This window comes from Amphiura filiformis, chromosome 8 (assembly GCF_039555335.1).
Source record: "Amphiura filiformis chromosome 8, Afil_fr2py, whole genome shotgun sequence".
NCBI classification, from domain to species: Eukaryota; Metazoa; Echinodermata; class Ophiuroidea; order Amphilepidida; family Amphiuridae; genus Amphiura; species Amphiura filiformis.
Window position 1 is genome coordinate 70232125 of NC_092635.1, and position 16290 is coordinate 70248414.

At 36.9% G+C, this 16290-nt stretch overlaps 2 protein-coding genes across 2 annotated transcripts in view; one reads left to right on the top strand and one right to left on the bottom strand.

Annotated features, from left to right (window-relative positions):
- LOC140159703 (lysosomal alpha-mannosidase-like) overlaps window positions 1–16290 on the top strand; it is a 68715-nt gene that overhangs the window by 24148 nt on the left and 28277 nt on the right. Inside the window, exons 6-15 of the mRNA XM_072183199.1 lie at window positions 523–594; window positions 2168–2284; window positions 3234–3434; window positions 5460–5520; window positions 5796–5835; window positions 6400–6469; window positions 8074–8193; window positions 8604–8720; window positions 10476–10605; window positions 11801–11892. Of these exons, the coding sequence (XP_072039300.1) occupies window positions 523–594; window positions 2168–2284; window positions 3234–3434; window positions 5460–5520; window positions 5796–5835; window positions 6400–6469; window positions 8074–8193; window positions 8604–8720; window positions 10476–10605; window positions 11801–11892 (1020 nt within the window). The remainder of the gene's footprint in view (window positions 1–522; window positions 595–2167; window positions 2285–3233; window positions 3435–5459; window positions 5521–5795; window positions 5836–6399; window positions 6470–8073; window positions 8194–8603; window positions 8721–10475; window positions 10606–11800; window positions 11893–16290) is intronic.
- On the bottom strand, window positions 13999–14820 carry LOC140158414 (uncharacterized). Its single transcript, XM_072181505.1, has one exon. The coding sequence runs from the start codon at window positions 14818–14820 to the stop codon at window positions 13999–14001; it is 822 nt and encodes a 273-aa protein (XP_072037606.1).

The window sequence follows — 16290 nt, forward strand, 5'->3', positions numbered from 1 at the left end:
TGTTTCTGACCATTGCTTTTAATTTGTCTCATTATCATTTGTTCTTGTTAAAAAAAAGTAAGTTAGGCAATTATCGTATCAGGGTGACGATATATGGATGGATTTATCACTGAAGCTGTTAACTATAAACATGGGCAAGATCCAGTTCGCAAACATCGATTTAACATTAAACTCAAGGATTAAAAATTTATAAAAAATTGCACAAACTTATGAATAACTTGAAAGACAAGTATTATATTGAAATTTTATGTAAAGTGAATTTTAATTTTAATTTGAAGTGAATTTTAAATAAAGAATTCTTTAATTTAAACATTTTTAGGTCACTTATATTGTTTGTGATATTAAACAGTCTAAAGTTTTTTACTCTTGGCAAGTTGATGTCAGTGCGCATTGCAATGGTTGCAGCTTCAAATCCGGATTGTTCACTCAAAATGGTGATGTACACACAGGTTTAAAGATGCTGTATAGATTCACATGCAAAACAGATGCCTCAATGCATTTGACATTTTAATTTTTTTGCAGGATGATCCGAGACTGTTTGATTACAATGTCGATGATAGAGTTAAAGACTTCATCAAAGCAGTTAAAGATCAGGTATGCTACATTGTTTAGGGTGCACACTAGTAAATAGTCCCCATTGACTTTCTGTACAAATAGGGTCCAGGAAAACATAATTTTCTCGACTCAGCTCTTCAAAACTTTCTGCAAGTTGAAGGTCAGGTAAAGACAGTCAGTTCAGTAAAAACATACAGAGTCCAGTGACTTTTCACAGCAAATTGCTGACTAGATCACCCTATAGCCCATACAGCTTACGCCAGCTCACAAATAGCTTGATGTTTCTGAAATGTAACACATTTTGAAAGTTGAGCCAAATTTTCATAAGAAGTCGAATCCTGCTCATTTTTCATGGACAATCTATTACTCAGGCCTAAATGAGAAATAAATATGGATCGGGGCCTAATAGTTGGATTTTAAGCCTTTGTATTACTCTAAGTGCAGGGCCACTTTCTCACCTTTCGAAACACTGATTTTTCCTCCAAGGGTATAGGAGACTTCTATATACTGGTGTCCACTCTTTATTATTGTCAAATTGCCCTGTAGATTTATTTAGACTATTTTTCAGAAAGACAAATGACTAGTTTTTACCATGTTCAAACACTGATCTGCATGTGGTGGTCTGTAAAAACCCTTCATATAGTAATTTTTTGACAAATTTATTTTGTGGGTTTTATGTAGGTTAGAGTGTGACTCGGTGGTTAGAATTCTTGCTTTTGGTGCATGAGGTCTCGGGTTTGATTCCCGATGGTGGCAAATTTTTTGGGATGTTGACCTGGACAAATAAAGTCTGAATTTGATTAGCAACATCTGTAGATTAGATTCAGGTTTCTACTCTCCCCCATGTTGCATTTATAGTTGGTTATCTGAACCATAAGAGAATTTCGTCCTTTGGAGGGGACGTTAAGCTGTTAGTCCCTTGTACAGAATGACCATACCTGTACATGTAACTCACAGTCAGTTAACCCTTGACTGTTCCCAACCTGTCCCAGTGTTCAAATGGACCACAACAGAAATAAGCTTCATAAGAGGCTTTGTTAGGTTATCCTAAAGCCATGATTTCTCCGTGATACGGAAAAACAGAATTTGGGGTTTGCTCACGGAAATGTGAAAATTCCACAAAATAGTGAAAAACTGTGCAAAATGTCTACCTTTTGTGTTGATTTGCAAAATAAAACAAAGAAACGTGATCATTTGGCAGTAATCAACCATTAAACAATCCATTCTAGCATTAATTCTAGGCCTTTGATGCAAGACTCTGGCCATACTACAATAACAGTTAAGGCAAAATACACTTCTAAAACATGTTTGTTTTAACTTTTCAGTGCTTTATTGTGGAAAACGGAAAATCACAGAAATCATCCAATTTGTAACACGGTTATCCATGCTTGTTCAAACCCATACAAATCAAATCAAATCAAAATATTTAGCATTAAGCAGCTCTTCACACTTTCCATCATGCCAAAACTGTCTAAATAAGGTTGCATGACTTTATAGTTTCTTGTTAAATTAAGAAAAAAATTATAGAAAACCTTTAATGCTTAAGGGATAACTTAAAGTGTGTAGATAATTGGAGTCTAATCTGCATTGTATTGTATTATGTATATTGCAGGTGAAGCACTTCAAGACCAATCATATCATCATGACAATGGGATCTGATTTCCAGTTTGAGAATGCACACACCTGGTACAAAAACTTGGATAAACTCATTGCATATGTTAATAAGAAGGTAACTGTATTTGGTTATTCCAGATGAAATCCATACACCCACTATGGAAAACATGACCTTAATCTTCCACATTTCACATGGAGTCACAAATAAAGGTGCTACGGGTATGTGTGGCTGTTGATGGCCGCTTTTTCAGGCTCTCCGGCAGTTCCTTAAGACCCACATTTGGATCATGCTCCAGTTCTTTGAGCCTCAAATGCTGAAAATTGTAGATCTTTAGCTCAAGTTTGGAATTTTTTAGCTGCACAGCTTATAACGTGGCCCAATTTTAGTTACTAAACCCCCAAAAAGTTGAAATTTCAGTTCATCAAGCCCCTATTTTGCCCAAAAATCACTTCTTAGTTCCCAAAGTAAAACACCGCTACCAAAATTTAAGTTCCCCCGGCATGGCAAATTAAGGTCATGTCTTCCATAATGCATGGATTTCAATTAAAATAGCCCATTTGGATATTATTATTTACATGTAACCATCACTCTCTACTTCTTACTAACAAAGGATTCACAGGTACACACAGAAGCGCATTTTGCAGGAAATTTGTTGCCTTTATTTTCATTATATCTTTTGCCAAGCGCTGAGTACATAGACCCTTCAGGTGCACTGTGGTGCAGGTAGTCAAGACATATCATTTATGCACAAATGCGCCAGAAAAGGATTTAATATTGTATTTATTTTGCAAATAACCAATTTCCATGCCCCACAGAACTGTGTGCATCTATCGGGAACTATGATGTGTTTAAATACCCTTCCGAATTTTGCGTGTTGAAACTGAAACTGTGGGACAGTCTGTGGGACAGTCTGTGGCAAGAGATGCGCTACTGTTACGCCCTTGTTGAAGTGCATTGATTCTGATCACAGACCTGCTCAGCTCGGCTTGTAGAATGAATATTATTAAAGAGTGCTGGTAATAATGTTAAATCACTCAAATTTATTTATTTAATTACATTTCAGGAAGAGGATACCAAGATTCATCTCCTGTACTCCACACCTGCCTGTTATGTGAAGCATCTGAATGAAGCGGATAAAACGTGGACGACAAAGAGTGACGACTTCTTTCCCTATGCCGATGCTGCTAATGACTTCTGGACTGGATACTTCACTAGTAGACCAGCTATCAAAGGTTATGTCAGACAAGCTAATAACTTCTTGCAGGTAAGAGATGCACTGATTCTTTCTCCTTGACTATCATTTCTGTCATTTAGTGTACAGGGGTGTAGCCAGCTTTCTTGGTCAGGGCAGGCAAAGTAAAAATTTTGTGGGCAAAGGTGAAATTAATTTCCCGGTTGCATATTTTGACCCAGTATTATAGGTAGGATATAATAAATATACCGTTTTTCCCCAGAGAGACTGTAGGACTAAATGAAAGTCTTTGAGCTTTCAGAGAGACTGTAGGCCTAAATGTAAAGTCTATGAACTTCATTGAGCTTCCAAAAAAGCTTCATTGGGACAGTGTGCGCTCATAGCCTGCAAGAATTTGGTAATTTGTACTATTTTGACCATGATCGGGGTGAATTTTACAGGCTTCTTGCTCTTCTTTTCCTTTGCCTACTCTATTTTCTCTGTAATTTTTTGTCAGGGAGCACTCTGCCCCCTTCCCCCGTTGGCTATGCTATGCCCTCAACTCAACACAAAAGTTGGTAACCATGCATGTTACCAAATCTTTCAAAGACTCCCTTTGCATTGATTTTTCATCAAATTTACCCCCCCCCTTTTCATGCGAAATTGAGGACAGTTGAGCTATCAAGGGTTATGTCAGACCGGCTAATAACCTCTTGCAGGTAGGGAACACACTGATTCTTTCTCCTTGACTATCATTTCTGTCATATGATGTAAGGGATCAGAAAGAGTGACAAGTTCTAACTGGTAATGATACTTTACACATAGCTATCAAGCGTTTTGTTAGACAAGCTAATAATCTATTTCTTCTAAGGTAAGAGACACCATGATTCTTTAGTTATCAACTCTGTCAGAGTCATAAAAGGAAGATTATGTTAGACAATCTACCATAGAATTCCATCAAAAAGCATCGTATATGCCTCTAAATGGGTTTTTTTTTTGTCAAAAGAGACAAAAGGCAGAGACCCTCCACAAAAACATTATTTGGAGTTTGAGCAACTATATTACTGATACATACAGCTGTACAAACATGTATTCTTGTTAGACCAATCTAGTGTAATGTTATTGTGGAGGGTGTCTGCCTTTCGTCTCATTTATCAAAAAACACTCATTTAGATTCATATATGCTTGCAGATGGAATTCTGCGGTATAGTCCATTTTGTTTCCACAAGGCACACAGTGTCATCGCCCTGATATCTTCACGGCAGAAATCGCCATGGTAGGTTGAATCCACAGCCATGCATGGCCATTATGTTCCGACCTGTTTAATAGTTTTGAGATGCATAATGGGCCGAGGGACATCCGACTAAGGCTATTGACAATAGCCTGGTGACTGACCTCTGTACGGTCAGTGAGCATGGTATACACCATGAGGTCATCTGCTTTCAGACTGCCTCCACGAGTGTCCTACACTGCGCTATAGTTCGGCACATATAAAATCAGAATTTTTGTCAGTTTTTGAGCTCAATATGCACAGTTCTTTCTCAATACGCAAGCTAACGATTATCATATCCTTTCATCACATATATTGCAAGCATAAAAATATGGCTTCTTTAGAATAAAAAAATTACGGGAGATATTCATCATTTTCTACCCCGGTATCCAAAGATTTATCGTCTGAATATCAAATCGTGCATAGCACATTCACTTGTATCGATCCCGGGTATTGATTTTAGTGTCTCTGCTGTACAATGTAATTATTAACCAGGCGATGTCGGTGTGAGGCAGTGAGGTTGGCACATTTCTGCAGTTACTTTACATATGTAAAAATGTACCACCTTTGATTGTGTATGTAATTAATCAGTTCTTTGTGAATCAACATGGGTAATTTAATACTATGCCAACTGGAGCATGCACTCATGTCACTCTCTCTATAATATCTTGATATCTCATTTTTATCTCAAGGCATATCAAATAGATTTAAGTCAGACCCTGTCCTGCTTTAAAAAAACCCAAAGAAAATAACAATAAAAACAACAAAAACGTTTCATACATTAAAAGGCAATAATTTAAATTGTATTTTGTATATCACATATATTAATTTCCATTTATTAATTATAGATTTGCAAACAGTTGGAGGTGTTGGGAGGCATGCAAAAGACTGGTAGCTCTGTTACTTTGAGTAAGTATAATGCCATACTATTTTGGAAGAAGCTATTCAACATATAAAACAAATTGTCAGCTTTTCAGTGCCTCCCCCACCCACTCCCCACCCTGGGGCAGGATTGTGGGAAGATGTCGGATTAATTAATACAGAAGAGGTCCACTGATTTTATGTTGTTTTAGCACCAAAGACCCTGTAAATTACTAAAATCAGATTCTGAAAATGGTACTTTCATGAGCCATAACTTATACATGTATGTATTATCTTTTGTTTAAATTATTCCTTGTCTACAGAGAAAGCCATGGGGGTAGCACAGCATCATGATGCAGTCAGGTAAGAAGGGCAGCCATTTGGTAGTGAAATTACTTATGATCAAAAGTCAAAATTTGATCATACCTTCACCACAGCAACATATTATAACGAATGCTTACATTTTTTTTTTTTTTTTTTCTTTCTTTCTTTTTTTCTTTCTTTTTTTCTTTCTTTCTTTCTTTCTTTCTTTCTTTCTTTCTTTCTTTCTTTCTTTCTTTCTTTCTTTCTTTCTTTCTTTCTTTCATCCTATTTTTTGATTGTCCTTTTTTTGTTCTTTCAATCTTTCTTTTTTTGTCCTTTCTTTTGTCTTTTCTTTTGTCCTTTCTTTTGTCCTTTCTTTCCTCCATTCTTTCTTACATTTTTTTAATTTTTTATTTCACCCTTTCTTTTATCCTTTCTTTCATCCTTTTTCCATATTTTTTGTTTGATTCATGTGTTAAAACTAAACTTCAGCAGGGTAACAAACTGTACTGATATCTAACACAAAATGTGACTGATAAAAATAATTTTAATGATACTGTGTAAAAGCCAACTATATTGTTATATCATAACTGATATTAATTGACAGTCTTCTATTCTTTACAGCGGTACTGAGAAGCAGCATGTGGCTAATGATTATGCCAAGAGAATTGGTATGGGTATTTCTTCATGTGAGGTAATTATATGGTTTCTTTGGCAACCTTACAGAAATCTGGGTCATTTGGTATATTAATGCTCTGCGTGCTAGTCCTTCGCTTCAACGGAAAAAATATTTTTCTCAAAATATGAAGAGCTATCTTAAGAACTACTGAACCAATACTAGGCTTGTTTGTACTCATTTTAATGCATTTTTCATGCTGATTCCAAATATGGTCATGAAAATTTACACATCTGAAATTTTTGAATTTTTTAAAATTAAATTTTTTTTCTTTTATATTACCGTATATTATTTTTTTCAGAAAATAGCCCAATATTACATCACTGCCTCAATTTTCTAAATTTGCCAAAAAAAATGGGAAAAGTTATAAAAAATGTGTATAGCGATGGGTGCACTTTTAGATTGTCAGCGGCGCCTCCCTACCTAAGCTAAACTGAGTTACCCCTTTCCCCGGGACAGAAGCTCATTCAAGATTACTATATCTTCGGGGCTCGTGCATGAGATGCATCAACATCAGCGCGTGTGCATTATTTTGTCTAATTTATCTCCCAGCAAGTAATACGTGTTCATTAACCTATAATTAAAACATAGCAGCTATTGGAGTTATGAGGTTTTGCCAGAACAGTGATGATTTACTTCCTTTTGACATGGATGAGGTTAACAACTCTATTTGATCTCATGTGGTAAGAGGCTGTAACATGTCAAGAGTTAAAACAATGTTGCTGTCTTTTGCCATAGGTAGGTTATTAACTGTATGGCACATACTTTGGTAAAAGAAAGTATCTTCCTCTTATTGTTGTTACATATACCATGTGAGGGTCATGCATTGAAAACAAATTGACCAAAGCTTAAAGGAGGATTTCGTGATCCTAGCATCCTCTTTTTATGACATTTTCAGTAGATATCCACTAAAAAAGCTTATTCCCAAAATTTCAGTTGATTCCGATTTTTGCTTATGAAGTTATGCATGATTATGTGTAACACTGCTCCATAGACAATGTGTTGTAATTTTGTTTTGGTGCACCAGAACAAAATTCAAATTTGGCGATATTTTTGCTAAACGAATTAATCTGCAAGAAATATTTGGTACATAAACATTATGTAGCCAGAGGTATCCAGTGGTGTAAAAATCTCAACTTTTTTGTTGAAAAGTGGGGGGATGAGGCTGTGGATCACGAAATGCCCCTTTAAGACCAAAAAAAGATTAATCAATTTCATTATTATTAGGCCATCTTAATTTAATAGTTTGTCTGAAAGCCATTCCCAAGTTGAAAACCTAATGTGAAATGCAGAATATTTTAAAGATTTGTTTTTTTACTCTGTCAGACAAGCTTTTTCTCAACAGACTGCCTATCATCTCTCAACGTTTCACTGTGGTCAAGAATTAGGCTATTGTGATATTTTTATGTGTTGAATAGTGAAAACAAATAAAACACAGGAAAAAATTGAAATTTACTCAATCCAGTGGGAAGAACATGCAAAAAGAGGGCAATTTTATTCAATATTCATGCTCATGGGGGCTTTGAGACAAACTATTAAAATAAGATGGCCTTACGTATGAATAATCCACTCATATTATGAGTGTTTGGCTGAATTCTTCGTTCATTTATATTTCATCACAGAGTGTGGTTAACAGTGTTCTTAATAATATGATGACCAATGGCACCTCAAGACCACCACAGGGAAGCTTCTGTGGATATCTCAATATAAGTATATGCCCATCAACAGAAGATGCACAAATGGTAAGTAGAGTCAGTGGCATATTTGAGGGGGGAGGAAAGAGGGGGTAAGCTACACCCTGTGAGATATCGTTCCTTGTCTTGCCCCCTACCCTTTGGATGTTGGCTGCCATGATTTTAGGCCGGCAATTTAGCCCATTTTTAACAATTTTCATCCAATTGTTCCTCCTTGAAAGTTGCCTCTGAAATCCTGGCTTTGCTAAGTACTGAGTAGGGTCTGAGCCCATGGCATGAGATTACTGAATTGGAGATGCAATACTCCAAACGGCAAGCTGAGTCCGGAATGTCAGCCCTGTATCACAAACGTGCCAGTAATTATCATTTTATATAAATCATTCGAACTATAAGGGTATGGTCAATGTAAAATGCTCAAATTATTTGACATTGAAACCTTTGTTGCTTCTCATTACTAGTTCACAGTGACAGCATACAACCCAGTGGCCCACATGGTGCATACGCCAGTACGAGTACCAGTCAACGGTAATTCATACACAGTCACAGGTCCAGATGGCAAAATGGTTTCCAGTCAGGTATGTAGAATATCAAGTTTAACCCCATGAGAACTACCTGCATATTGGTCAAAAAGAAGTTTTCATTATCAATTTGACCAATCAGCAACATTGTTAGAATAATTTCACCACACAAAAAATTGGGGTGAATTATTTGCAAAGCTCCATTCTGATTGGTGATTAAAATGAAGATATCATGTAATTGACCAATCAGAGAGAATGTTAGATCGGCAGGTAGTGCTCAGGGGGTTAAAAGCACCTTGCACAGTATTTGGCCACAAGCAGAAGGGATGGCTTCAAATCCAAACTAATAGTCAACCTCTGGTGCCCTAGTAGTACCAATGGTTTAACCAAGTTCTATATTTCAAACAATAGAAACCAGACTCAATTGCTGGTTCTTCCAAGATGCTGGCGGTCAATTGGTGGTTTGGTTTTGAAGTCATCTCTGACCTGCAAGTTTTTATGGAATTGATTCAGCTTAACATCACATTACTGCTCTGTGTAATGTTTTTTAAAACTTAAGTTGTGTTGTATTTAAAGAGATTAGGCTCAAAGATTACCAACTCTGCCATGCATGTGTGTCACTCATGGAGGGTAAAATAGTGTACATCTGGATTATTTGTCCATACGTCTGGAGGTGAGGGCGAGATGGCCAAGTGGTTAAGGCGTTGCGCTGCCGGCCGGGAGGTACGATCGATGAGGGTTCGAGCCTTGGGCTTGCCTTAGGTGAAAATTCTCTTCCCTCCCAAAAAGTTCCTATATGGTCGGGAATCCTTTAATTATGTTCAGTTAATTGATTTCAGAATTTAATTGAAGAATTTCTTCTCGCCCCCATACACTGCTTAGCACGTGCAGATATAGGTAGTGTATGTGCTTCGTCCGTGATTCGGAATTCATGTAAAGCCGTTGGTCCCGTGCACAGGAAGAGTCAAACCCTGTGCACGTTAAGTGTCAGAGCTATTCGAAAAGAGAAGGGGGAACCATCCCCGGTTCTGATATCTGCAATCAATCTTAGGTTCCAGGATTGTTCATAGGTAAAAAAACTGCACGTTAAGCCTGTGCGACAATACTCAATGTATGCACATATATAGGAAGAAGAAACTTGGGTTTTCGAAGGGCATTCTTACCACCCTCTTCAAACACCTTCTTAAATTTCATGTCTGCCCCAGGTTGTAATTTTTGGTGGACTGCATAGCGGTACCACCCTATATTAGTGTATGTTACTAGCTTACTTACTAACCTTTTGGTCTTAAATGGGCATATCTTGAAATGCCATGAAGGTATAACCCCCAAGTGGTGTCAATTGAAGGAGAAAAAAGTAAGAAATACAATAAAAAACACTGGGGGTTCTACTCCTAATTCTTTTAAAGATGTGTCCATTTTACTACCCCTCTCCCATGGCAAAAGATGTAAGTGACTTGTATGGGGGCAGTTAAGTCCTTCTGGTCTATATGTATGCTTTGTATTGAGAAGTGGGCCATTGGGACTTGCCTGAACTTGTTGTTTGACCTTCATCAGACCAGACACCAAAGTCACAAGTATTCATTCTTCCTACAAACAATACCCCAGTGGAATAACCTCAAAGAAAACATAATGCAAGCTCCAAGTAGCCAAGCATTCAAAGCACACCTACAGGCTCAGTATCCACGCTTAACTCCCGCACAAGCTTGGCTGTCATACACAGACTTTCTGGGTCCTGCCAATATCAGAGTTGAGGTAATAGGTACAATGTACTTATAAATCCCATTGTTTATATGCTTTTGTCTATACTTGCAGATAATGGATGTTACTACTGCAACAAAGAATGTAAGAAGAGATCGTGGTAAAGCTATGAAGGAGTTGGTGTTTACTGCTCAGGTTCCAGCGCTAGGATTCAGCACATATATGATTGCCACACAAAGTAACAGTAAGCTCATAATATTAAGCTCAATAATATGGATTTCTTTCAAACGTGTAATTAATTCTGGATTTACCTATATTGTTATTAACCATGACTATGGGCCTATTCGGCTTAATCCTACACAAAAGTTGCAATTCTTTCATTGAAAACTGTAATTAATTAGTTGTATGTAACCACACTAGTAGGGAAGTTTCACATGCAAAGTCAGGTGGTGACCTCATTAATATTAATGTATGAATGAATATTCAGTGAACAGATGTTTCAGAAGATATACTTTGATTAAGAATGAGTAGCCTAATGATCTAAGATTGCCTTTTTTCATACATAATGGTGAGCAACTCTACAAAAGAGTAGTATAATAAATTTTAAAAAGTGAACATTTTCATGGGGTTAATCCAAGAAAGTTGTATCTGCATTGTTTTTTTGCAGGAGTAGTGTTTTGTGTTTCATTTTACTTTTACAACTGACCTGTCTACTACTCTGTCTATCCTTTTGGCAATTAGATTTTTTTGATTGAAAATAATTGACTCCAACCTAGAAAAAGGGGTCATTGATATACCAAAAATGCTAACCGTGTTTGCGGCTAGTCCCTGTACGGTCATTTGTACTGAGTACCCCCTGGATTTAATGTACCTCCGGAATATTTCGCTATACGCCAGGCAAACTTGAATTCAAAGTGTATGGCTGTTTGCATTCTGCTTGTAACATGTTGTACCAAAAACAAGTGCTAAGCACTGCATGCGCAAACCTTCACACTTAAAGACGTAACTTATCATTTGATTTCTGGTTCTTCCCGATGGAGGTTCATTATTTGCCCTTCATGAGCTACAAACCAAGATGGCAGATTACCATAGCATCACGTATGGTTCAATGTTTCAAGTCTGTAATGTTTTGGTATAATATCTTTGGGAACTACAAAGGAGTTATGCTGAATTATTTTGTGTGTGTATATGGATCTTTAGCTTTTGATGGACTCAGGGTTTGGTGACAAACTATTCTGTCCATATATTCCCAACAAATACAATTTACAAACTACCCAGATATGTCTTTTACGATTCTAATTTCTCACAACAATTGATTTCTTACCAAGAGGGGAAGCTTGAGTAAATGAAAAATCCTCTTGAAAAAAAACCCCCAAAAAGTCACATATTTTCAACACTTTGATCAAAATGTTATTTCTTGTTCACTTTTATTTCTACAGAAGTGATGCAGAAATTGAAGCCCCATATACACAGCCAGCCCTCACCAGCTGAAACTCCAAGTGCTGATGCTGACCCTACTATTAGTAATGAGGTAAGGCCATAGACTAATAATAAATAGATGGTGCATCAAGTGACAAAGTCCAGCATCATATGTGGGCCAATCTTTCCATGAAGGGTGAGAGATGAAAATACTACTCTCACTGTGCATATTTTGAAAGTGCAGTATTAATATCATATAAACGCAAAGACATGAAACACAGTATGTAATTTGTATAGACGAAAAAGATAACAAACCCCGTACAAGCAGTCATAGTCTCAGCATCACCGATAATGAAGGCCGATTGTTCCATGAAATGCGACAGGCAAAACTGCTACTCACTTACCGTGTATTTTTACGGTCTATCGTGTAATTTGCGAAGGCATGCAATGCTTTATCGTGTGACCTGAGGTCCACATCACAAATTTCCGACAGTTTGATGGGCCATACAGTGTTATCACTAACTTTTGTTATAATAAATAAATTTTTTGTGTGTAAAAAAGAGTTCACAGGCTGTATTGGACATTATTGAGGGCTATCTGTGGCATGTTGACACCCCGATTAATAATATACAGCTATAGTGTGTTTCATCTCAAGTTGAGAGTAATACCTTGTTGAATTACGTAGTGGCAGATTCAATTCAATGTGTTTACACAGTTGTGTCACCAGCATACATACAAATCACGCTTCATGCATGTGTATACATCCCGCGGGATTAGGTTAGCGCACATGATTCGAATCTGCCACTGCGAATTCCAACATGGCGTTACTCTCAACTTGAGACGAGACAGACTATATTATACATATTGTACATACAAATTAATACATATATATCTATGATTATTCCCCTTTTCATATTTTATTCAGTAAGTGTGTTTTCATAGTTGAGTTTCATTCATTACAAATCATGCAACAATATCAAATAATAAACATGAAATGCATGCATACAGTTGATATCCAAAAACAAGGTCTTAATTAAACCCCTGCTTTCCTTAATGGTTATATGGTGCATACATGGCAAATTTATGATCAGTAGTCACTCAAAATATATTTAATTGTAATCAAATTCCATTTGAAACCATACCCCCTTGTGGAAGATTGTGGAACTACAACTAAACTTAGTATTTTTAGCCATTCTAGATCCAACAGTTTACATCCAAAAACAGTAGAAAAGGAGTGGAAGATTATGGGATTCCAAATAAAATTTTGTGTATATCTAGGATTTTCGCTTTCACAAGGGGAATGGGAAATGAACTTTGCTGCTTGGATGATGTCACAATGAGGTTAGCATTTATTCCGTATTGAAAAGCGTGTTCCGATGGATCTGCACTCGACTGGCCTCCTATATTTGGTTCATGAGGAAAACACATTTGTAATGGGTACCTGTGTAAATCAAATGTAAATGGCCCCAGAAAAAGGGTCTGTAGTTCAAGACGGAAATGGGACTGTCAGCGATCTACTGCATTTTGTTGATTCAATGCTGAGACAGTTGATGACAAACCGTCAATACGATGTGATCTGAAGAAGCAAATTTCAAAGATAGATTGTAAACCTGTTTAGTCTGACAAGTAGGGCCTTTTATTTCTTAGTTACCAGACTATATTCAGCTCGGACTATGATCACTATATCTATATCTATATATGGCGCAAGAAAGAAAAATCGCAAAAGTCCAGTGATCGCGAAAGTCCAGTGACCTCCCTGTCCCCCCCAAAAAACGGGCAGTTAGGTTATAGGACTTTCTAGGTTAATCTTTCTTGAGTGATCTACATCTGAGCATAGTCTGGTAACAAAGAAAAAACAGGTCCTACTTGTTGGATTATACCTGATTAAAACTAGGTTAAATTTAATCAAAGTTAACCAATAAGCATATAGCTGACTTAATCACAAGTTCTATAGATTTTTCAGTTCAAGAATGTTGTAAGTGACATTTTGAGCAAATTTGACAAATCAATGGATCAAGAAAATAAAGGTAAATGCATACATTGTGAGATATTTTATTTTACAAGTCTTAGAAGCAATTAATTAAATAAATAAAAATATTTAAAAGTAAAAAACACCCCAAAAACAATAAATACACAAAAAAAATTTAAAAACAAATATTATGCTTCTTCTGTAAAATGTCAAAAATGCAGATACACCACCATGATACAACATTCAAAGTTATATTTTATAAAGCAGGAACCCAGAAAAGCTGGAATATCTGTTGGAACTGCTGTGAAGTTTTTGTCCACTGTTTCCAAATTTCAACCAGACATGGTCTCCAGCCTCCAAGTTCAAGATTGCAGAATTGCTGGTTTGGTCAAAATCGTCAGCAGTAGTTGTGACAGTTACTGCAGTCACAACCAAATGATCATTCTTAACAAGCCTGATATGGGGTTGTGTAGGTCTGTATACACCCATAGAAAACATGAACACATAGATTCCAGGAATTTGACAGGTGAACTTGTTTGACTGGAGACTGAAATGACCATCAATGTTGACCGTAATCTCCTGGAATGTGACCACATCATCAACGTTTCCAGTTTGGTCATTCATTTTGACCGCTGTGAATGCAGATTTTCTGCATTGTCCACAGTCACCTTTCTCTCCTTTCATCCCGATTATTCCGGCCCGTCCGGGTATGCCTTGATTTCCTACAGGACCCATGGGTCCCCTTGGTCCAGTCTTTCCAGGGAGGCCTAGCCCCTGTAAACCCTTGTCTCCTTTCTCTCCTCTCAGTCCCTGAGGTCCAGGAAGGCCTACTTCTCCAAATCCAGCATCTCCTTTGTCTCCTTTGATATTCATACCAGCCTCACCTTTGTCTCCTGTCATCCCGTCCCGTCCGTCCCGTCCTGGTAGACCATTGTGTCCTGGTGTGCCCGGGACGCCACCTTGGCAGCAAGTATTACAGTTGTGTTCAGGTTGATTCTGTGTTTGCTGACTTTGAGTGGATACCAGGGATGAGATGACAGTAAGTGTCAAGAATGCAATAAACAGGAACATCTTGTGATCTGTGAATGCAATATTGATAATAACATCATGTTGTTGATTTTGTTGAGTACAAACCATAGGGTTGATTTTGTTGAGTAGGCCTTGAAAGTCAGTTCTCTAGACTCTATCTTGTTAATTTTGTAATTATTTTGTGTTAACGTTTAAAAATGATGTATGTTATGTAACAGGATTGGAAAGTAATCTGTGTTTGGACTTAAGTCTATTTTTGTTTCCTGAATTGCCATTTGCCTACTTATGTTTTATGGAAGATATAAATTGCATCACATTTTAATCATTATCAACAACCTCCCATACCAGGCGACAGGGGCACATCGTCATCATCCCTATATCTTCGTGTTAAAAATTGCCGTGATAGTACAGCGAATCCTCTTGTTTTTTAACAGCTACGCATCGCGATTTTGTTCGAGATAGGCCGAGTGACTCAGGCTAAGCATACTATGACTATCATATGAGATACCACAGCGTTTCTATATTCTACACATTATTACGATTTTTGCATGCTCTAGTACCCCATATGATGTTTCTATTACAAGAAAAAAATTAGTTTTCAGGTAAAACCAGGGTTTTGTTTCCAGTTCACTCACTCAAAAAGCAGTACACTAATTAGCGGGGCCTTGCAGCTTGCTGTGGATATCTTTTACTGCATTTTTAAAGTAAAAAATTTGAAATCCAAAGTAAAAATTGAGATATATTTAATTTTGAGAATGACATTATACTTTATAGGTATAAAGGAACGCGTTTAGCCCATTCAGTTAAGTTCCAGCTGCACGTCCTATAACACAATGCATATGTAAACTTTCTTTATCTGTGTCAATAATAGAATATTGATTTCAACGGAGCATTGAGCTGTATGGAAAAAAATATTTATAATACAGGGTGTTGACACTGTGAGGGGCACACTGGGTCCTTGCCCCCTTTCATGTTAAAAAAAATAAAAATAGAATTTAATGAACATTCACATCACATAATAATTATAGTGTAAAAATGGTGCACAATTTTTTTTCAAATGCTAAGGAAGGCGCATCCACCTCAGACCCCCTTTGACTTCTATTATTTTGTTGACATAATTATGTAGATAACATGAAAAATATGGATATTATGTTTTACTTAGCAGATTTTGAAGAAAAAATTACATAAAAGTGCAAAGATAACATATTTTCACTTGCATACACACAAAAGTCACAAATGATGTCATCTTTTGAATCCTTAGCTATATTGCAATGCTTTCTGAGCAGGTACCAGGTGGAGTGTCAAAAATGTTCTTCAAATGCAAAAAATAACCTAGAAAACACCTCAGAATACTTCAGAAAACTCTCATCGATGATGCTTACCTGTTTCGATTTATTTTTCAAATAGACTGAGGGGGGCACATCCTACCTCAGACACCCATCTGCGTATATTGATACAGATGTGTTCATTTTGGCTTTTATTTTGGGCACCTGTACACTTTGTATTTTAAGC

Excerpts from the sequence above, each read along its gene's own strand:
- LOC140158414 (XM_072181505.1), bottom strand. The coding sequence starts at position 14,820 with ATGTTCCTGTTTATTGCATTCTTGACACTTACTGTCATCTCATCCCTG.